At 32.4% G+C, this 24,181-nt stretch overlaps 2 protein-coding genes across 4 annotated transcripts; one reads left to right on the top strand and one right to left on the bottom strand.

Moving 5' to 3' along the window:
* Positions 1-3: 3 nt before the first annotated feature.
* On the bottom strand, positions 4-21,115 carry LOC134278811 (coiled-coil domain-containing protein 87-like). 3 transcript variants are annotated; one of them, XM_062761106.1, is made up of 32 exons: positions 20,964-21,115; positions 16,801-16,996; positions 16,577-16,649; positions 16,316-16,368; positions 15,960-16,073; positions 13,885-13,956; positions 13,656-13,752; positions 13,180-13,261; positions 12,780-12,933; positions 12,606-12,677; positions 12,363-12,453; positions 12,182-12,233; positions 11,866-11,908; positions 11,390-11,530; positions 10,981-11,130; positions 10,474-10,574; positions 10,155-10,215; positions 9,932-10,033; positions 9,689-9,805; positions 9,071-9,231; positions 8,927-8,978; positions 8,001-8,186; positions 5,899-6,065; positions 4,651-4,671; positions 3,087-3,211; positions 2,389-2,503; positions 1,992-2,076; positions 1,473-1,604; positions 1,239-1,353; positions 815-876; positions 604-684; positions 4-389 (listed from the first exon to the last, which is right to left on the bottom strand). In XM_062761106.1, the coding sequence occupies exons 2-32, from the start codon at positions 16,987-16,989 to the stop codon at positions 219-221; spliced, it is 3,237 nt and encodes a 1,078-aa protein (XP_062617090.1). In that variant the 5' UTR covers positions 16,990-16,996; positions 20,964-21,115; the 3' UTR covers positions 4-218. The 3 variants fall into 3 exon arrangements, with proteins under 3 accessions (XP_062617090.1, XP_062617088.1, XP_062617089.1); XM_062761104.1 differs by lacking the exon at positions 20,964-21,115 and adding an exon at positions 17,396-17,516; XM_062761105.1 differs by lacking the exons at positions 4,651-4,671; positions 20,964-21,115 and adding an exon at positions 17,396-17,516.
* Positions 17,827-23,518, top strand: LOC134278813 (tRNA (adenine(37)-N6)-methyltransferase-like). Its single transcript, XM_062761111.1, has 4 exons — positions 17,827-17,886; positions 21,790-21,961; positions 22,256-22,413; positions 22,677-23,518. The coding sequence occupies exons 2-4, from the start codon at positions 21,792-21,794 to the stop codon at positions 23,426-23,428; spliced, it is 1,080 nt and encodes a 359-aa protein (XP_062617095.1). The 5' UTR covers positions 17,827-17,886; positions 21,790-21,791; the 3' UTR covers positions 23,429-23,518.
* The last annotated feature ends 663 nt before the right edge of the window (positions 23,519-24,181 follow it).

The following is a 24,181-nucleotide window of genomic DNA, read 5'->3' as shown; positions in this document are numbered from 1 at the left end:
AAATTGATTCAAAATATGTATTTTATTTATCAGCAGTAAGATACTGGACGGATATAATCAGATAAAACATACGTGTATAGCTTCCATGTCAATTATATCACATACCATCACACAGCAGTACATATATCAGCTGTAGGGTCTATAACAGTTCTATCACAGAAGTTACAACATCAAATTCCAAAATCCTTAATGGACTCTCAGAATAGGCATTCAGGTTGTTATACCCATCCCTCCTGGGGAAGATTTGGAATGGGCTCTAACCGGGCAGTGCCCACTTGGAATGGTTTCATCATGGATTCATATTTGATGGCACTGCTTTTTCTTTCTTCCTGCAGCCAGTACAACATCTCGATTCTGTCCCATTTTATTTTCTCTTCATATGGACGTCCCTGCAAGAAAAATCTCATTTAATTTGTTGATCTTTTGTAATGTTTTCCAGTTTTTATATATTGTACAGAATTGATTTTTTTCTCCCATATACTGTATATTACTGTTAGCAATTTGTATAGAGAAGATACTTGATTAGAAAGATTTATGATGTTTAAAAGAATTTAATTCCAAGTAATAAAAAATATCATTGAAGAGATTGAACTAATGACTTACTTTATGAGATACTTCATCTTTGAAGTGTTTCTTTATCACACTCAGTTCCACCTTTATTTCCTGATCATAGTACTCTATCCTCTGAAATCAACAGAAAATTTAATTATATTACACATATTGAAAATATGATTTGATTTGAAAAAAATTGAGCTCTCTTGTGTTTGAAGGTTGTAAGAGTTACTGCAGTGAGCATATGATGCGGATGACTTACCTTGTACAAGTAACTTCTTTGTTTTGCTTCCTGTAATCTTTTCACTGAACTTCCTTTATTTCCTAATTTGATAGATTAATAGATTAGAAACACATACACCATGATAGCAATAATAAACAAATTTCAGCTTCCCAAAATGTTCATTTTCCTACATTGGATAAAAAGATAAAATAATTATCTTCACCTTTAAAGGTATGTTTAAAGGTATTTCCATTCCCAATTATTTATCAAAATCACCTGTTTTCAAGAGTTATTTTTTATAGGTTAAAGAAAGGATAAATCAGTTAAATCTAGCAAGACAGAAGATATGTGTATTGTACACATGTTAGGAGTTATTATTCATATATCAATTTAATTCAAAAAGAGCTTTTTTGAAACATATTCATGCCAGATGGAAACCATTTTTATCAAACAGAAAAATTACCTTTCTCAAAGAACCTGTTTGGATCTGAAGCAGCCCTCTCGAATTTTTCCAGCTTTGCCAGGAGGTCTTCTCTCTTCAGTATGAGATCTGTCACCTTCTCCCAGTGCTCAATAGCCTAAAGAGAAAGTAGAAAATATTAAAAACCCATTGGATATAAGTGCAAGATTAAATAAAGTTTTGGAATATCTCACATCTTTTAATTCCCTATCATATATTACACTTCAGTGCGAGTACCTCGTAGAGTTTAACATAGTAGTCATTGGTGCTGTATTTAATGGCCATGTCCAGTTTCAGGTTGTCTGGCATCTCTAGTGACCCCCACACCTTCTCCAGTCTCTCCTGGGGGGTCAGGGTCACCTCCCCACTCTATAAAATAAACATTACATACAAGTTAAGGTTACTCAGTCTTAATTCTAAATGACCATCCAAGGCCAATGAATTGAGAGTCTAGCTCTGATGAAAATATAGGTTTATTTGGTTTGTACTTTAAATGTAAAAAAAAAAGTTTCACAAGGACTTGAATCACCAATATTGAAGGAGGAAAAAAAGTTTGGAATTTTATTTACAGACAGACATATTGTTATGAATTTGGTTTGTACTTAAAATGAAAAAAAAATTTCCACACGGACTTGAACCACTAATATTGTAGGAGGAAAAAAAGTTTGGAATTTTGTTTACAAACAGTTTAGAATTTTGTTTACAAACAGTTTAGAATTTTGTTTATAGACAGATTGTTATAAATTTGACCCTGACCTCCTCTGTGCAATCTGTCTCCAGCTTACTAATGGTGCCAGTCATTGTTGTCACTTTAGAGGCTCGCGATGTTGTAGCAATCTCTCTATCAAAGAATTCAAAGGAAATAATTTTTAAAACACATTTTCTCCTTGAGAATTGTCACTATCCTAGTTTGTACTAATGTGGTGTAGAAATAAGATTTTACATTGAATTAATTATCAAATAAAAGAGAAGATGTTATTTTCCAGTATGCCAGCATGTAATTTTTAAATAAAACATGTTTGTTAGAGGTGCTAAGTACGAAACAGTTGCAGGACAAAATGGGAAGCAGGGGTTTCTATTGATAATTGACACAGAAATTGTTTATCTTTTAAGTCTTTTTACAGGCATGCAGCTTATTGATTGATTTCCTTACCTTCCTGCTTTTTCTAGTTTTGCCGAGTGCCGGGCAGCAGCTCTTTCCTGCAGAGTTTTAGCCGATTTTGTCGTGTCAGCTGACTTCTTCCTGGTGGACGAGGCATCGTCATCATCTGTAACGAAATACAAACAACTCAAATGTCAAGAGATAAAATTGTACTTTTAATCAAGTACTTTATATCATACTGTAGATCACTTTATTTTCATGACACCTTAATTTCGCAAGATAAGTCACTGATTCTTGATAAGCGAGACAAAATTTTCATGAATTGTGGTCATTGCTCTATATAATTCTAAGACATAATATTATTCGCGATAATTAAATTTTCGCAAGCACACTGTCTTGTGGAATTGCATGGAAATATATAAATTTAAAATTGGCAATGAACACAGATCATTAGTTCTTTAAGATGAAAATCTAATAACCTAGATCAAAATTTCAACTTTGTTCGAATTAAGTATATACGTGTATATAGTCTAATACAATATTAAATACAGTCAAACCTTGTTATCTAGAACTCAATGAGATTGATAAAAACATTGAGATATCCAAAGATTCGAGATATTGAGGGTAAAATACAGAAAGAAAAAGTAACTGGGACTTCCAAATTATTTTGATATATCTGGTTTTCAGATATCAAAGTTCAACTGTATAAGTTATGAGTCATGAAAATTGTGTGATATGAGAAAACAAACCCTGTGGTTCTGTAAGGATGGGGTCCTTGCCCAGTCCACCCATTAAGATGGAGTTCACATTCCACATGCCCTCTTCATACTTATTCTTTTCCTGTTTTAATTCCTCTATTTTCTTCTCTCTCTCCCTGAAAAAACACACAGCTGTGAGAGGATGCTTAAGCTAAATTGGACAGGTTATTGATGAGGGAAAAAAATTAAGGAAAAAATTTAAAGATAATCAAGAAAGCTGATTCTTCATCAGTATTCTTTCCAAGATTCTTATTTCATGATTTAAGATCACTACACTTAGAAAAGCATGGTTTAAAGCATATCAAGAATTTTATGAAGTTACGGAGTTCCAATGGATAATGCATGGCCAAATTAATAAAAATCAAATTAAGTACAAATTAAAAATCTATCTTCTTCGGACAACATTCATGCATTAGTCAAGGACATGCTTTAATTAGGATGAACACATGTACTGAATACAAGAATAGTTTCATTTTATTTATTTTTTTAAAAAATGTTTTTTTAAAAAAACCAGCAGAAAAAATTACACCGGTTACATGCACAACATTCTTTATTACATCTAAATTTCTTTCATCTAGCTAATTTATAGTCTTGTGTCAACATAATACAACAAGAAGAATGAATTAAAGAAAATAAATTCATCTCTTTAGAAGCTTCAAAGTGATTGATTCTCTTATCCACATACTATATAGCCATGTAGTATATTACTTGTTGCTTAAATCTTGACAATTAAATGTCTTCTTAATTATTACACGTTTTTATATAATGAAATGGAATAAAATTTACATTTCAAATTTTTCTTTCAAACTACACAAAATAAAATCAAAGAAAAATTTGCAAATCATAACAACTTAAATTTATAGCTTGCATGCCAAGGAAAAACAATTTAGTTGTGATAGCAAGTACATATTCACACTACCAATTCAATGTCTGAATCAAATTCTATTACTTGTACATTTAAAAGCATTTTAAAGATGTCACTACAAATGCATATATGCATGCTTAAATACAGCATTTAAAACTAATTGTGCAATGCTAAGATAATGAGCTAAAATGGAAGAAATATCTCTTTTTCCACCTCCAGGTTCAACGGGTAAACAACTATTGCCTAAATGTTTTAACTATTAAGCCATTTGTTCCATGTAAATGAGCAAAGTCTATCACCTTCAAAAATACTTCTCTCAGATATGTCATGTGCATAGCAACAAAATTATACATGTACAAGAAAATTCTTCAAAAATCATGAGAGAAATATTTAGTTTACTACCGGTAAACAGGTGATTTTTTTTAACAATTCAATGGTTTCTTATATTTTAATGGATATATGTCTCAATAAAAATATAGAAAAGTTATTTGAGCTTTTAAAGTTATAAACTTTACAGTTTTTTCAAACTTGGGGAACTATTTTGTTGTTCTTTAAAGTTAGGGCCATTAGAGGGGGGATGAAGAAAATTTTTAAAACATTATGAATTTAAGTGCCTTCTTCCCTTTCTTGTGTACCGAGCTATCACAACTACTGAGTAATTCACAACACTGAGTCCACCTGAATACTTACAGCTGCAACCTCTGCTGCTTTCTGAAATTAAGTCACTATCCAATTTAACAATATATCTAACATAATCATGTTTTGAAGGGAGACTTGGTAGTAATGCTATGGGAATTTGGTTTGCATATCAACTTAAATATTCTGGGAGGAAAAGCATATTTGAAGAGGTCATTCCAGAGTTTGGAAATTCTCCTATCCCCAATGCAGGTTTGATTACTGAATCATCCATCAGGCACAATACTCATGCATATAGATGCACTGAATGCAATGATGGTTTAAAAGCAGTTGTCATCAGTGGACATTGTTCGTAATATTGAGTTCATTATGCAGGAATTTTACAAAGAAATTGCCAATTGTTTCAGTTTGTTTGGGTTCCATTTATGTCCTTAAAGCCAGGGTCTGAAGAAAGCAAGATTTGTAGTTCCATGCATTACCCAAAACATCCCTAGATATACCATGTGTGGATACACTAAAAATAAACAAATCCTAGATTTTCATCTTCACAGAGAGAGAAACAGATAGACAGATGGACATGATGATGAGATATGTGTTATCTCCCTTGATAATTCTGCAGTCGAGAAGTGTAGAGATGAAAACAAGGATGCATGTCCAAAGCCTCTCAATTCTTTAATGCAATTAGTACATAATTATCAATAAATCTTTGTCTGCATGAATAAAACAGGATTAAAGTACTCGCTACCCTTTACCATTAAATAACCTTTAAAAATGACCATTAAAAATTCATTTAAAAACATAAGTTTATTCATGAAAAAATATCCCAATTAATCAAAAATTCCATGTCCTCATCAAATTGAGTTTTGGATTAATTAAATCTTTAAAACATCAATGTTATAAGTTTTTTTAAAACTCAAGTCTGTAAACCTTAATCACCATCTGATTATTTCACCTTCCCTGTCCCATAAAGTTTAAGTTACATATACCTGTGTGATTTGCTACTTAAAGATGGAGAACTGAAAAGGGCATTTATCTCCTGAGACACTTACACAAATTGGTAACTTAGTTAATTTTTTTTCAAAATAATTATTATTTCAAAATTTTCTAAAAACATGACATGAAATGACCACTTGTAGATTTGCCAATAATTTACTCTAGCCAAAAAATAAAAAAACACACATCTTAATTTAAAAATCATCAATGCTGTTGCCTAATATTCTTGTGAAATATCACATATTACATGGATATTTACCCATAAGACTTTGCTAACATTAGCATCACAGTAAATTATGACAGACTTACTTGAGTTCTGCCAGTTTACTGGGCTGGCCTGCCCTGGAGTGAGGTTTGAATGGAGAGACCCCCATCCTGGGAATGGTGTAGCCCCGGGGGGTAGGTTCCTCCTCATCATCCTCATCCTCATCCTCAGAGTCGTAGAAATGGAACACCACCCCCATATAATCCGACTCCTATAAATAATCATCAAATCTAGATTACTTAGAAACCTAATTATTTTTTTTTAAAGTATACTGCATGTAGTTCACCATCTTTCAAAAGATCATAACAAATTTCAATTAAAGTAATACTTATTCATTTTTTTTTATTGATATAAAAATGTAAAAGAAAAGATTACTTTGTTATGCTTGGTAAATCAGTGTTAAGAAAGTTGTCTTTATAATAGGGCCAAAATAAAATTATAGTTTGTTTGGAATTGCCTCCCGCCTCATTGAAATGCCCCCTCCTGAAAAAATTTTATTGACCAAAAAATAGGAAGATTTTTTTTCTTCATTTAATCAATTTTTTTGCCCATTACATGTATCAAATGCACCATACAAAACACTGAAATATAGTGTCAGATCTATGTAAAATTAGGTTTTCAATTAAAAAAAAATAATTTCCCTCCCTCCTGTGTCTGAAACCCTTCAGGCGGCAATCCAAACAAACAATTTTTTAAGGATGGCCTAGAATGGTTGTTCTCTTTTGATTAAAAAAAATCTTTGATCCATCTTATCATTCATATCAGTGAATACAAGATTAAATTTGATTTTTGTTCCATCTCAGATAAATATGATAAATGGACGGAGATATTTTTCTCTGTTCAAACCTTCAATGTCTCAGATATAAGAGAGATGAATATATAAATAAGACCTGGCAAAATACCCTGCTTGAGCTGGCAGATCATATAAACTTGAATTTAGGCATATACAACTGTACATGTAACAGTGTTTATAGTTAGAAAACCGAATGCCACATTCCTAAAATAGGAAACAAATTTAAACAAAACAAACTGAAATAAAACAATCAAAACACACATAAAAAAACAAGTGACCAAATAATTATTCCTCGACCTAACTTGGTATAGTCTTTCTACATAAAACTTTATTCAGGCAAACCATGCATACTCCTATGCTAGTAAACAGAATGGCTTCCTCATGATATTGACTTGTAATGTGACAGATCACTAGATTCTAGTTCTTGCTACAGCAGGCTACACAACTAATCATTTGAGACAAATAAATGCAATCTCTCTTTTGGTTTATAAATTCTCTAAAATATGATTAAATTAAGTAAAACATGTATAAATAGTAGATTATGGAACTTGTTATTCAATTAGCCATTAAAAAACATCTATTACAGAAAAGAAATAATTAATGCTTAAGGTATTGCTTGCAGATATGACAATAAATTGGCATTTAATTTGACAGTTCACATTACCAAGACAAATAATGCTCTGAATCTTGTGCAGCAAACCTATAAATTAATCCCTGAGGAAAAGACAGTTGCATATATCTCCAATTCTTCAATGTTAATGATCTCTTAGAAGTAAACAAAAAATAAATTGTGATTGAATGGTTTGCAAATTATAAATACAGTTTTTTTTTTCTAAAGTAGTACATGTATAAGATTTAGATAGTCTGCCTTTTGTTCTCTTGTACCTCCGACTGCCAATATGTTCAAAGTCTTGTGAGTGAAATTCCAATTTTTATGTGAAATGATTTTTAAACTTGGTGAAAATAATCTTTCATAAATATTGATATCTTCTACTCTAAAGAATATAACACTATTCAGTAAATGTGCAAAAAATGCTGCCTGCAAGGTTTTGAGTTGCAGGCATACATGTGAGTGCCAATATAGAAAGCAGAGAATCAAGCAAGATTTAAAGTAGCAATGATCACTGATCAAAATTATAGATTTTCTCTAATACTTCCATTTTATCATAAAAAGACATTTTTCATTCTATTAAAAAGCACTTAACAAGATTAAAATACTAAACGAGAGTGCTTATTAAGAATCTAGCAAATTGAAAAATAAGACATTATATGCATGCAAGTGCAGAGATGAGAGAAATAGTTAGTGCTGAGCTGAGGCAACCAAGCAACACATCTATGGATATGGAGCTGTACCGTGGTTGACAGATATTTCATGTAGTCATCACTGGTAATCGTACTTCTCCACCATTGGAGCCAGGAAGCGTACGTCCTTGACATTTTCTCGGCCACAAATTTGGGCATATTTTCTGTCTGTTCCTTGATCTGGGCCATTTTTCGAGGATTGTGCATAAAGTCGTGAATCTTTTCCATGTTTGGTGTCTGACAAGTTATAAAGATAGAATTCTTAAAATGTATTACCTTGATTATTATGGTGTGGATTCATCAACTATGTGATTAATACAATAAGATAGTCACACGCAATAATCTGGGTTTTCTTCACCTAAATTTTATGTTTAAATGACCATAGTTTTCTATCCATCTACTTTTTTGTGTGTTTTATAAGGGTTAATATAATTTCATTTGTAAAGTAACATTCATTTTAAAAATTAATTATATCTTTAAAGAAAACATTTACTTCAATAGCTATTTTTCATATATAAATGTAAACTGAATTTTCAATATACATGTAATGCTAATTATAAAAATAATTCTAAATAATTGCTTCAACAATTGAACAACAACTAAAATTCATTCAATAAAAGTGAAGTGTCAAGTGAAACATTTCCTGAAATGAATACATCTGAGATTACCTTATATTTTGGAAAGAACTGTGGTAACAAGCATATGTATAAATTGATATGTGCTCATCATTTTTTGTAAAAAAAAAAAAAAATGCTGAAAACAATAGTGCATGCCTAGACAAAATACATATGTATATGACAATGAATACTTCTTATACAGGTACCTTATTTTCTGGAGGGATAAAAAATACTTGTTAATTAGGCAAAAACATACTTGAAATTTTCCTACTAAAATTTCATGTAAATCTATATATTAGGGTAAAAAACAAATTATGTAAACAGTTAAGTTACAATTACACATGAATAAAATGTACTTACAGTGGGGTGGAATGTATCTTCTCCTAAGAAATTCTTTGGAGGGTTATGGGGTCTGAAATAGAGAAAGTTGAATTTTATCATCATCATCTTGATAAGTTTTGTTTTTGCTTTACACCCCTCGAGTTATAATCATAAATGACTTACGTTCTGACCCACTGTTTGGGGTCCATTTCCCCCCAGGGGGCCTTCTGACCCCGGTTCAGGGCGGGGTTAATCACTCGTTGACTCCGCCTCTTTGCCAGTGTGGAGGAAGCCATGGTGCCTGATAAATTAACATCATCAGCAGCTTTCTGAACCATTTCATCCTATGAAAAGAAAATTAGTTTCATACTACATTTAAGTTTGCACAGTATCTATCATAGCTAGAGCATATATAAATACATGTGGTAAACCAGAAGTGTGTACCCCTTTCTGCAGCTTTGTTTTAATTTGAGGTTTTTGTAATATCATTTTGACAATACCATGGCTTAATACTGGTATTAACATGTAATGGTTTCTAGACATAAATTTTGTTTTAATAAATTGATACATGTATGTTCTGTCTTGATACAATAAATAACATGCATGTAAAGACTTAATAAGAAAAAAATAATAATAAATTTGGAACTCAACTGGTAAGTTTGATTTTTGGTTGTATGTTTGTAAGCCTTATTTTTTTCTACTAAAACTTGCAACAACTATGGAATTTATATAGTAAATAGCTTTTGTATATACAGCACGCAAGTAGATTCAAGATTAAATCTGAGCTTTTCAGTAGCTTACATCATCCAGTCTGAGGTGATCTGTAGGGACAGTCTTCATGATTTCTCTGTACACCTCCTTAATCTCATCACTGAGGAACAAGTTCTTATCTAGACTCTTTACAGTGGCTGGATCAATCTACAAAGGGACACAATGTCATTTTTCTTATCTAACCAAACTGTACTCTTCATGGAAATGACTGTTCAACTTTTAATTAAGAAAAGCTTTATTGAAAAGAAATCTAAAGTATAATATAATAATTACCTCATCCGTGAGTTCGTTGTACACTGTTGTGTAACCATCAATGGTGATTGAAGACATACAGACTCTCTCTGACACCCGGATATCTGATGCCCTGACTTCCATCTGAAATGGGGGAAAATTTCACATAAGAAACACACAAAAATGAGAAAACAAGACAAACAAGAGAAATTGGTGCACAGCATCACATTGCCATAAATTTCTCAAAATATTGCAATTGTCTTACCCCTGGGAGTCTGGCACTGACAGTTGAAGGTTGTGGGTGTGTTGGTTCCCTAATATTCACACTGAAATAAAAAAATATAAGATGTAGAATCAAATGTACTTAAATTATAAATTCAGTGAAATGGTTCGGACGAACAATTAACAACATAACATTTCATTCTGATCACTCTTTTCAGAGAGAATATTTAGAATTTTCAAAGCCAGCAAAGATACAGCTGCTGATCTGTGATCTGAAAGAAAGCTTGAATCAATGATGTTGACATGTACCAATCCTTCTTATTTCAGACCACAAGACAAAATAATCAAGAAGAATCACTCACTTGGAGTCAATGATATCTTGTCTTTCTTTCTCTTCCAGTTCTTTCATTCTCTGTTCCAATCTCTCTTTTAGGCCATCATGTTTAGCACTTCTTGTGATAGCCTACAAAAGTGACAAGTACTTGATGTACATGTAAATCATATAAACACTGACTGATGGTCTGAATTGTCTCAAGGAAGCTTTACATTAATTTTACTATCGGAAGAAATTAGAGGAATTTTTTTTTGCCATTATTGAATATTCATTTGATCAATGACTATACAAATATACAAGTAGTACAGTTGACTAATACAGTGAAACCTGTCTATTCTGACATGCACTGGGAGAAAAATTTTGTGTTGGAATAGACTGGGTGTCAGATTGCACATGGAAAACAGTAAAAATGGGAATGAAATTAAATGTCTGAATTCACAGTGTGTTGGATTACAAAGGTGTCGGATTAGACAGTTTTCACTGTGTTAAAAATATTCTAAACGCTGTAAAGATTTTTAGAAACAAAAATAAGAACCTGTAACAATGGTGGAAGGTCCTCCTTGATCTTGGGATCCTCTGTGTCTTGTGGACGTTTGACGAGGCGCTGTAAATCCTGAGCAGCGTACTCTCGTGTTCCCGGCTGAGGTTTCTTACTGGTATCTACTGCAATTTTCTGCTTGCTCTGCTGTAAAATAAATTAATAATCAATATCTAAACTTCCTGATTATGCTCCTTTTAAGTATAAAAATATTGTAACATTGCTAAGAATTCAACAACCTTGGCAAAAGTGATGGTTATATCCATTATATTATAAATTTTAATGCATCCAACTAACAAATAAAAAAAATTTAAAGCAATTATGTAGAATGGCAAGGAAATAGATCTACATGTATTTGTTGGAAATGCTTTATCTGTATGTAAGGGTGTACTTGTTTTCTCGTTACCTGCACTTTCTGCTGAGCCATTTGACGTTTGAGGATGTCTATTTCATGCTGAGCCAGTACATCTTTTTTGATGGATCGATCAATTCCAAGTTCTTCTAGAAGTGTCTCCCCAAACTGAATATCTGGCAGAGAGCGGGACCGCTGTACAAAAAAAGTAAGATTCTATAGTTTTACAACAAATATGATATCTACATGTAATTCTGAATTCATGCATTTTCTTGAGAGGAAATTAAATGAAGTTAAATGGAATGGTAAATCTATGATTTGCTACTCAGTGTAAACTTTGCGACTGAATAAAAAAATCCAATTTCTATGACAATGTTGGAGGCATTGTAAATATGGCAAAGAAGTACTTTCATATCTAACCAATAAACATAACAGTAAAATCTGTGTTTTTTTTAAGTACATTGTAGGTGTATACATGTCATTTTTAAAGATAGAAAACAATTTGGTGATTTAAATGAAAGAAATCTTACCTTTAAAAGAACCTTCCTCCTTGAAAGATCCTCTTTTGACACACTGTAATCAAAGTGAAAATACACATATACCTGTGATATAAGACAAAATGAGTTTCATCCTCCAAGATGCATTCAAGTTTTCATGAAAAAAAAGGTTTTATTTTACAAACCAAAGCTAAAATATGAAACCAAGTCTTTACCAAAATCTAATCTGAATAAGATGACTAAAGAAAATGTTCTACATTCTGTTAATCAGTGTACTGCCATCTTCTTCACTGTGAAGAAAACCAAAGGAACAATTTGTTATATATTTAACAATGAATTATAAACCTACCCTGAAGTGTGCTTTCCTCTGTCAGAGATTCTGGATGCTTTCCCTTCTGATGCTGGAAGGTATAATATCAAACACCAATGTAAGATTAATACACAGTATGCTTAAAAGCTTAAATGGAAATTTAAATGGAAAAATGGACACTTTTGTAAATATATGTACTTATCCAGATTTTAATACTGACCCTCCGATGGTGTTTCTAGATCTCTCTCAGGTAGATCTGTCAACAGACCCAGTACTTTATTGGTGTCCAAGGAGGGCATGTTCTCCACAATCTGTACAGAATCAAAACAATTTCACATTTTTCATACATGTACACTTCAGTTTCTAACATAATATTCTAAGAAAGTCATGAATTCCTTAAGAGCAAATTAAAGAGAAGAATACAGTTTTATGCACATTTTAGCATATATATTCTTAGACGTACCTGTTTCGCTTCTTGCTCAGGAGTATGGAACCTGTACCTCTTCACTTTAGACTTTGGACGACTGGTTTGGATCTGGAAAAATAAATATTGCATTTGATACATTAATTCGAAATACCAACCCTTGAACAAAAAAATCATCCTTGAACAAAAAAATCAATAAGTTTATGTACTGACCATTCCTTTAAATGACAGAACTGGGACGTCTGATTTGGTTCGTACTGGTTTCTCGGGTGATGCCGAGTAGACAACATCCTCCCCCGTATCTCCATCTTTAGCTTGTTTACGAATGTCCTCCACGATGTATCTCCGTATTGTCAAAATATTGAAGCTGTGCAGAAAACAAATTTTTTTTAAAAAGTTTTGTCTAAATTTGTCCTTATGGTGGTGGCCAAGGAAAGTTACCAATAAAGAGAATTCAAAATGTTACGGTATAAAACAAAATTCAATGCTAGAATGAGCAAAAATATTTATTATTTGATTAACACATATGTACATGTATTAGAGAACATTACTTCCTTTACAAAGAAAAGCTTGGCAGTCAATATATTAGAAAAAATTAACTCTTATAACTCACAATTTATTTGCATCTAAAGCTAACTGGGCCTTCAATCTGCTCATATTAGCAGGGCCACTGAAAATCCCTCGCTGATTCAAAACTTGAAAAGAAATTAATATGTACAGATGTATAACAGTTTTTCACTTTAAATCTATGTCATTTCACAACATGAAAACTGCACATAAATATTATATACATATATTGTGAAAATATACTACATGTATTTAAATACTGTAGACATACTTTTTTCCACGGGGTCACGATTCCGAGGAATTTCAATTTCCGTTTAATCCGCGGGTTGAAAATTACGCGGATTTTTCAGACTGTTACTATATGCCTTACATTTATATTACCAGGTAAGTATGCTTGGACAAATTTCCGTGGAAAATCTGTGACCGCGTATATAGCGTAAATTAATACCACATGGAAAAAAAGTACTTCTACAGTACTCAGTACTGTACTTATTACAACCATATCTGTAATTTTTTTCAAACCTTGTGCTTTTTTGGTGTAGTGGTTGAATAATTCTTCACAGACAGTTACTATGTGCACAGCTATCCTTCTGTTTAGTTCTTTGTTTTGTTCTGGACTCTGAGTAAATCAAAATTGAAAGTATCATTTGTGTGTTTTTAAAATCTCTAAATTCTTCCAACAAAATCTGAATGAAACAAGCTTCAAGATGAAAGTAAAGTTTTGCAAGAACAAGTAAATATCCAAGCTTACCAGGAATGGGTCATCGATTTGTTTTCTGATTTCTGGCCATATCAAATTGATTTCACCCATCAAAATTCCAGCCTGGAATGAAAAATGCAAAAATCTTGGTATATCACTGGAAAATAGAAGGTCCATAGACCTTGACAATTGCTTGATCTTTGACCAACTTAGAGGACTAGAACTCTGGTCCCATCTGACTTGAATTTAATAGCTTCAATGATTGCTTTTCATTTTTTTAAGCTCATCCAAGGTAAAAAAAAAATTATGTCTAGGATTTCATTAGATTTCAAAGACTCAATGCTCTTTCAACATCATGTATTACCAAAACTGTTCCACCCAGAGATTCAGTCCCAGATAAAAGGGACATTAATAAGATGGTGAATAGTCCACTGCCGGCATGCAGACTGTTTAAAAACCAGAAGTCTCTGTCGAGACTGTAGCTCTACTGGTTTGTACTTATCAAAAACCATTGCACTATTTTATGTATCTTTGTGTAGTCTACTTGTGTGCCAACTTATTTTGAAATCAAACTAGAACTGTAGAAGGAGTAGCGTTTTTAAGGAATTTCACAGAAAATTCTATTTTTAGTAACCATGGTAACACCGTTCATCGAAATTAGAAACCGATGCAATATTCCATGTATCTTAGTGTAGTCTACTTGTGTGCAAAGTTACATTGAAATCAGACCAAAACTGTAGAAGGAGTAGCGTTTTTAAAGAATTTCACAGAAAATTCTATTTTTAGTAACCATGGCAACATTATTCATCGAAATTAAAAACTGATGCACTATTCTATGTATCTTAGTGTAGTTTACTTGTGTGCCAAGTTATATTGAAATCAGACCCAAACTGTAGAAGGAGTAGCGTTTTTAAGGAATTTCACAGAAAATTCTATTTATAGTAACCATGGCAACACCGTTCATCGAAATTAAAAACCGATGCACTATTCTATGTATCTGAGTGTAGTTTACCAGTGTGCCAAGTTATATTGAAATCAGACCCAAACTGTAGAAGGAATTTCACAGAAAATTCTATTTTTAGTAACCATGGCAACACCGTACATTGAAATCAAAAACCGATGCACTATTCTATGTATCTTAGTGTAGTCTACTTGTGTGCCAAGTTATTTTGAAATCAGACCAAAACTGTAGAAGGAGTAGCGTTTTTAAAGAATTTCACAGAAAATTCTATTTTTAGTAACCATGGCAACATCGTTCATCGAAATTAAAAACTGATGCACTATTCTATGTATCTTAGTGTAGTTTACTTGTGTGCCAAGTTATATTGAAATCAGACCAAAACTGTAGAAGGAGTAGCGTTTTTAAGGAATTTCACAGAAAATTCTATTTATAGTAACCATGGCAACACCGTTCATCGAAATTAAAAACCGATGCACTATTCTATGTATCTTAGTGTAGTCTACTTGTGTGCCAAGTTATTTTGAAATCAGACCAAAACTGTAGTATGAGTAGAGTATTAAATGTTTTTGTCTTAAATTTGTATTTTTAGTACCCATGGCAACACCGTTCATCGAAATCAAAAACCGATGCACTGTTCTATGTATCTTAGTGTAGTCTACTTGTGTGCCAAGTTATATTGAAATCAGACCAAAACTGTAGGAGGAGTAGCGTTTTAAAGGAATTTCACAGAAAATTCTATTTTTAGTAACCATGGCAACACCGTTCATCGAAATTAAAAACCGATGCACTATTCCATGTATCTTAGTGTAGTCTACTTGTGTGCCAAGTTATATTGAAATCAGACCAAAATTGTAGAAGGAGTAGCGTTTTAAAGGAATTTCACAGAAAATTCTATTTTTAGTAACCATGGCAACATCGTTCATTGAAATTAAAAACCGATGCACTATTCTATGTATCTTAGTGTAGTCTACTTGTGTGCCAAGTAATACTGAAATCAGACTAAAATTGTAGGAGGAGTAGCGTTTTGAAAAATTGTTTACAGACAGACGGACAGACAGACGGACAGACAGACAGACAGACAGACAGACGGACGGACGCCGGACGCATTACTATCGCATAAGCTCTTCTGGTCTCTGACCAGTAGAGCTAAAAAGAGAAGACTCACTAAATTCTGCTGATCATCAGTGGAAAGGTAAGGATCGTCAGGTCTGGCTTTTATCCTCCTTCTTACAAATTTGGCCAGTTGTTCTAAACTTGTGGGTTGTTGTCTGATTTCTTCCTGCGGTGAGAAAATCAAAAATTCTTTTAAAGTCAATGTTAAATTTGTCAAGCATTCAGCCACTAACACTTAAAATTCTCATATCCCAGCAAACATTATTTGCATTTTTATATACTTCTAGGTAATGTCATGATAAAGCTATAATTTATAGCATAGATCAAACACATTTATAATTTCTTTCCCGTACAAAACTTCCAACACTCAGTCTTATTAATATGCCCTAGTTAATACACGTAGCATACATTTATTGGAGTATTTGGTCTTTCAAGTTCAACTCTGGGTTTCCCTTCTGCATCTGAAAAATGAAATTTCAACATTATAGAAAAAAGTCATGTAGTACATTTGATCAGATTAATAACCGGTACTTTGTATGCACAAAAAAAATACAACTTACAGAAACTTTTGGTAAACCACATGATACAGTTTACTGATGACTGAATTTTGATATATTCTTCTTTTTTTTAAATGAACAATTAAATCTTAATTTATTTATGTCCTCTCACCTTCATCATCCCCATAAGCTGTGAACAGTGACAGAGGTTCTAATACACTTTTAATTTTCTTCTCTACATCACTCTGTAAAATCAAAATACCTCAGTAGATAAAATTTACAAAGTAAAAAAAGTAATTTGTAGTTATGATTTATTGAATTGTCATGATACCAATTTGTTCCTATGTATATTGAACTATATTCACATCCAACATGACTTTGGCTCTTGAAACTTACATGAGTGTATGCAGGCCACTTCAGAGGATACATATCCCCCTCCATTTGAACCTTGTCCTGCTCTGGAGGGGGTTCGGGAATGATGTCCTTGCCGGGGATGGGGTGCCGCTTGGGCAATCTAACCTGCACCTGGATGGGGTCGGCATGGTAACCCGTAAACTTCACTGCAGTGTTCTCAGATGTAGGCATGCTTAACCTGAAAAAATTGGACAAACATTATTCTTCATTTTTCTTTAATACTTGTTGATTACAATAAATTACTTTTTATTTGCAAGAACTTTATTTTCATTCAATTACTGGTATGTGTGAGAATGTCTTATATTTGTTTTATAACACAACAATTACCAAAAATTGTGAAAAAAATTGTCTCAGTAGATGTATACCAAACAATTCTCATGAGAAAAAGGTGACACATCTCTATAGTATGTACTTGTTAGAAGACTCATTTCATTTTCTATATTGTAGAAGATAGCCCAGAATTTAACTTTTCAGATTTTTAAACAGCATTCTATGTTTAAAAGTTCTGCTACATCTGAGCTCCTGGCCATGATAACACAAAATACCCAAGCTTTCAGACCAGCAAAGTCAAACTTACCCCAACTTTTTGAACCTAAATTTTGGCTTTTCATCACTATTTTTAAGAATTCCCTTTCTTTTAGAGCCTCCAATATAAGACATGATGGGAACAAATACAAATCCTAAGTTTAGAAAATTTAACTAAACATTTCACATAAAACAAATGCTCTGTTAGTCATAAATAAATACTTTGACATTTAAATGTAAATGAACTGGGATACATCAGTTAAAGTTCCTTCAAGGTACTGCCTCTAAGTAACCATGCACTACAACAATTAGTGGTTATTTAAATCATTGTTCTTTCTATTGTTTCAGTTTAGATGCATTATCTTTATTTTAAGCGTATAAAAACAGATACTGTGTGAAAAAATCTTTTACAAAGAGACTTAGGTTGGTATCAGTTAGGAAATACATTGTACTAGTAACATCTCTGTAAATTCTCAAGCCATTTTGTCTTTGTTTCTTCGTGAAATTCTGCATGGAATTCACTACAAATCTTGAAATGTTTAGGTATGTACCAATTACAAGTCTCAATTTTTAATTTCATTCGATAGGAAATACCTTTATTTCTTGGTTTTTAGGTATTAAGTTAAATACTTAGAATTGAATGAAATGTTTTCCCCTATTCTGGTCAATTGTCTTCTGTTTACAAACTGTACCCATACATGTGTCTCTGTGTATACTGATACAATGAAGCGCATTGAAGTGGTAAAATTTTCCATTTGGATGAAACGTTCTGAGTCATGTTTAAAACGTCAATTATAACATAACGACACGCCCATTTCTTTTAGAAAAGAGAAAGAAATATTCGTCGTTATGTTTTAGGACACCCCACTTTCCGCGACAAGCGACATGAGTTACACTGAAATGAAGATTTTTAAATAAGAAAGAGCTATATATAGAGTCCCCGCTTCTGTAAAACACACATTGAAACGAATTTGTGCATAATTATGATGTTATCATGCTTATTGGAGTTAGCATAACACATGTATCGGTCGAACACGTGCTTACTCGTTGTGTAAATAGACCGTCAATTTGATTCGCTACTATATTTATGGAATACCTGTTCTACAGGTATTCATTTGACCGATTTTTCCTTTCTGTAGTAGGAAAGGAGAAATGCACGAAGAAAAACATATGGCTGGACCAGGAATCGAACCCGGGACCCCTGTATTACTAGTCAGGTGCTCTAACCACTGAGCTATCCAGGCCGATATCCACGGTGTAAAGCCAAAAAGTAAAATAAAGGGTCATTCCTCCCTCCTTAAACAGTCTTCGACCTCGAAGACACAAGTTGTAGGGCCCTGCCAGGAATTTCACTCTCTTTACACATACACTGTAACCTGAACAAGGCCCCCCACACTGGCCACCAAATGTAGTAGGAAAGGAGAAATGCACGAAGAAAAACATATGGCTGAAAGGTATTACTTTTCAATCGTATACCCCTGTAAGGTTACAAAAAAGTCAGGTGATCTTACCACTGAGCTATCCAGGCCGATATCCACCGTCCGTAAAGCCCGAACTTCTACACTTTCTAAAGAAATGGGCGTGTCTAAAGATAGCTCAAAACGTTCCATCCAAAGGAAAATTTTACCACTTCAATGCGCTTCATTGTATACTGGTAATATATTTGAATTATGTCTTTTATGTTCAGGTCAGTTCAAAAGCTTTCAAGTTTTTGTTGAATTCAAAAACTAAAGTTTACTTATTTATAATAACGAAGTCTTTATTATGTATACAGTAAAACTTGTTTAGTATGAATACGGATATTGCGAATTCACAGATAAAGTGAGGATGTCTTGGATCCCCAACTGTATAAATTTAACAAATTATATACTGATATTATAACAAATTACGTATATAACAAAGTAATTTCATAGGTCCCAGTTACTTCGTCATAACCAAGTTTTACTGTATATGTAAAATTATGTGCTCATTTCTAAGTTTGGTTACTGACCCTTTGGCCTCAAAATCATGTTTACATGTACCTAAAATAAAAAAAAAAAACTAGATGTGTGTATAAATTAATTGCAAAGTTCATTTTTTTTCTATGGGAAACAACAAATATCTATCTGATCAAAACATAACAGGAACAGAACAATGTCATTTATATGTAATAAGATTCTGCAAAAGTATCATAGATCTTATTCTGTGCCAGTGGAATAGGATTAATTGCAAATAAGATACTGTACTGGTTCCCCCAATAATACCCGGAACATGGTAGTGTCCATGTATATGAGTATTCAATCAATATCTGCAATCAATTTGTAAATTTAGAAGGTAACAGAGGAAATATGTAATAAAAGATTCCATGAAAGTATCATATTTTATTGAGAGGTAAAGGGGGGTTGAGGATAAGAATGGGTGCCCTTGAACTTTATAGAAAGAATGGCAGTGTGTATATTTTTTGCAAAAATCGAGAATCCCCATAAATATGTCAAACCAAAAAGTAAAATAAAGGGTCATAATGGCTCTGTTGTGAAAGTTTCATTATAAAATCTATTCATTCAGTTGTATAGGAGTAGTGCAGATAAAAATTCTTTCAAAATGGCCAATATTTCACTCTCTTTTTTCTTCAATATTTTGTAAATTTTATAGAGCATAGGAAAGCCTAAGTTTCTTTTTATTTTCAATCATATTCTATTAAATAGAACTTTTATTCAAGATTGTAAGACTTGAAGAGCACAACCTTTGATCTGAAAGGTATTACTTTTCAATCAAAGAACTGTGTGATAAGATTATAAAAAAAGCAGCATTTTTATTTTCATGAAGGGACGTGATCATATTTTTGTTTACAATTTTTTTTTACATCTATACTGAAGGTACTCAGATAAATATGTTTTCAGAAAAACCAAGAACATTTCAATATAGATGGTTTTCCATTGAGGTAATTTAAGCAAGAGTTATTCCCCATGACCGTCATGTTGTAGGGCAACGTCCCCAGATCCCTTCATTATCCAACCAAGTTCAATGTGTTATACTGGTTACTGAGGTAAATTTAACACTATTTTCTTATGAAAATATGTTTGTTAAAGCCTCTAATAATTCATAATCTTGAGATTGTAAATATTTTCCCCCATATATTTCTGGCATGCATGTTTAAATTTGGTTGCTTAAAGAGGAAAATTCACTGCTTTGCCCTGCAAGATGTCGGCTAAAGGAAATAACTTCGAGGCAAAATATGTCAAAGGAAATCCATTTATTACAAGGCCAATGGGGCAATTTGGTAATGGTTATCTGGACTTTCTAAAGAAACCTTTTATTCTTTATATATTCTACTTTATACTGATGAGGATGATGTTACAATGGGACAATAATTTAATCAATTAATTGGTATATAAAATATGTAAATACCATATTTTGTGTGATTTCAAAGTATTTTTCACTGTGTTTGGAATTATTAAAAAACAAAACACATTTATTGCAAAAGATTTCTGGAATTTCATACATTTAAAATAAATACACAAGTAACACAACTTGGTAAGTGCAGAGACATATGGTTTTATATGTCTTTGGTAAGTGCCCCGAATGAAAGACAGAGGAAATTCGAACTATAATATAAACAAACCCTTTTTTTAATTAAATACCTGATAAAATCTTTGTCACTTGTTCACATGGTGTGTTTTTTGGTTCTCTGAAGAAAAAATAACCACAATTATGCACTAAATTATACAGAAAGGGGTAAAATAAAAACTAATATAACGTCATTTTTGATTTTTTGATGCTTTGTTGCTATGCACTTTTCTGACCCGGATTCATACCATAATCGCTTTCACAAGAACGTTTGGTTAATAGGCGAAAAGGTTAGAAAAAGTTGAGAAAAGGTGAGTTCTTCATTTGAAAAAAAAAAGATAGTCATCGGCGATGGAACTCAAAACTAATGATCTTATTATCCTGATCTTCAATGAAATCTAAATCCATAATATCCAAATATGAAAAAAATTCCGAATGCTGAATCCAATGAAGGTTTTGCTAATGTCAGTGAATAAAACTGAACTGAGAAGGAAGATTTAAGCAATGAATGAGTACTTTTCAGATTTATTTGGAAAGTATAAAAGTAAATCTTACTATTTTTAGCAAAGATTACCGAAATTATTTTCTCTTATCTATGATTGTGTACTTAGGTTTAGTTTCCAATTTAAAAAAAAAAACAGATTAAAATAGATAGATTAAAGTGATTATTTTATAGTAGTAAATTTTAAATATACAATTTCCAGAGTTTTTTATGAAGTCCATATGCTTAGTAACTGAGCCTGAAGTTTCCATGTATCAATCTGATTCATTTGTTATATGTCATCGATGTCTTTAGAGGATCCTGGTCATGGCACCAAAATATGCTTCTGTTTTAAAGTTCCTTATGTTATTATTTTTATTCAGTTTTCTTTTCGATTCTATTTTGTACATGTTTTTCAGATATGGAGATGAAACCAATTGGTTATATAAATTCCTTGTTTACATTTAAAAATGGAACCCCTCGACAACCATCGGTATGCCCATTTGCCCGTGGCTCACTAAAAATAGAAAAGTCCATCTTCACAAACCCAGAGCATTCATTAGAGGGCTTGGAGGAGTTTTCTCATATATGGTTAATATCTTGTTTACAATTATTCATATCATATAAACTTTTTTTAAACAATTGTTATTGCTAAAGCATTAAGAGAAAATTTTCTTTTTCTTTTAGCTTCTTCACTAGCCAAGGGTTTAAAAATTGCTCCACTTCTGAGGAGTGGAATGGATCATAAACCCTTTGCTAGCAAAGATGTCCTTTGATAGAGATGTTTATGAAAGCAAATCTTTATATCCATTTATTAAGTAATTAAAATATATTTCACTTATATTCATCTACATGCATGTACATGCTTTTTTGTTGCCTTTTTAGGTTGATATTTGTCTTTCATAAAAACAATGCAGAATATGTGAAAGCTAAAGTTAAACCTCCAAGACTAAATGGAAAAAGAGTTGGACTGTTTTCAACACGATCTCCGTATCGACCCAATGCTATTGGACTTACACTAGCAAAACTAGACACTGTTTCAGGTACTTGAAGATTGCTTGTATTTTTTCATTAGAGCTATTTCTTATAACAATTTTACATAGGCTGTAGTCCAAATATTTCCTTTCATCAGTGATTTCTAGAAAGATGAAATAAAAGTTGCACACAAAGAAATATTAGGTTTGAAAATAAGGGAGATTTGGACCTGTCTCTAAATCAGTAGGCCTGAAGAATGAACTAATGCATGTTAAAATAGAAAATACATACTACACATTAAAATATCTTCATTATTTTTTTTTTCTGTTAGGAAGCACATTGCATCTCAGTGGTATAGACTTATTAGACGGTACACCAGTGTTAGATGTCAAACCTTATATCCCAGAGTATGACTCACCACCATCCTCTTGTAAAAATAATTCTTCTGATGAGAAAGACTTAAAGGAGACTTTGGATGATCCTGGTAGTGAGAATCAAGAATTAGAGTCACTGCCCTCTGATGTAGATCAAGAAAATGAATGTATCGCAACATCTTCAGGGGATGATCATACAAACAATTCAGAATATGTGAAAGAAAAAATTAAAGTACCTCAGGTAGAGCACTTGGATGAAAATAAACATATGTTTGATGGAAAAGCTTTTAATCAAGCTCCCGAGAACCATGACTGTAGCAATGAAATATCTTCAAACTGTGAATCTCAAACTCAGTCTTTCAGCAGTCCTGAAGTTAAATCTGCAAAGTGGATTTCAGATGCACCTGTTACGAAGTTGTGTGTAACAATCACAGAAAGGGCTAGTTCTCAGTTGCATAGGTTTTCAAAAAGTGCAATAAATAATGACTTTAGACTAAAATTCCTAGACTCTGCGGATGAAGCTTTAGAGGCTATCCGTGCCATTCTCAGTGAAGATCCACGTTCAATCTACAGACGTCAGAAGTGTGAGGACAATCTGTATTACTTCACAGTTGATGTGCTGCATGTAACTTGCTGGTTTGATGACGACTTAGTGGAAATAGTCAGAGTACAACCTATTTCACATGCTCAACATCTTAAACTTTCATAAATATATTGATGTTAAATATTTCTTATATATACTCAAATACAGTGTGTAATCACTATTTTAAATACTTCATAATTAAAGCTGTTATTTCTTGGGGTCAGTGTTGGTGATTTTTGTTGTTGTTGGTAACTTCATGTCTTGTACAACCTGAAGATGTATTGATTGTTGACAAAATACATGAATATTATGAGTTTATGGGATTGACATCTAATCATTTTAATCATATTACATTATATTAGGGGTTTTCATATTAAGATATTTAATTTTATTGAAGAAAGCTCAAAGAACTTGAAAATGTTTTTATTGATAAAGTATGATTTTTTACCTTCATGACATTTGACACCTCAAAATCAAAAGAAGTCTTTTTTTTAAGTCCAAATGGGGTTGTGGTATAAATTAACCATTGCAGAAGCTCAAGACTTTTAATGATATTGATGAAAAATGAATGTTTAAAACAAAAACAGAATTAACAAATGTCATAAATTTTCATTTCAACAACGCAGATGTGTACCGAGATTCTGCATGGAAAAGAAGTGTTACTGAAAGACAAAATGTATGAATTTATGACTTGAAGTGACCTTTGATCTTTTTGCCCTCAAAACCAAAAGGGGTCATATTTAGGTCATTAGGAGTTGTGATATAAAATTTTATTGCAAAAGCTCAAAACCTTTTTGAGACATTGTCTGAAAACAAAGGTGTTAAAAAAAATGTATGAATTTATGACCTTGACCTCAAAATCAATAGGGATCTTTTTTA

The sequence above is a fragment of the Saccostrea cucullata genome, unplaced genomic scaffold (genome assembly GCF_032062105.1).
Source record: "Saccostrea cucullata isolate Sc308-1 unplaced genomic scaffold, CSIRO_AGI_Scuc_v1 ctg491, whole genome shotgun sequence".
Classification (NCBI taxonomy): Eukaryota; Metazoa; Mollusca; class Bivalvia; order Ostreida; family Ostreidae; genus Saccostrea; species Saccostrea cuccullata.
This window is presented reverse-complemented; position numbering and strand designations above follow the sequence as displayed.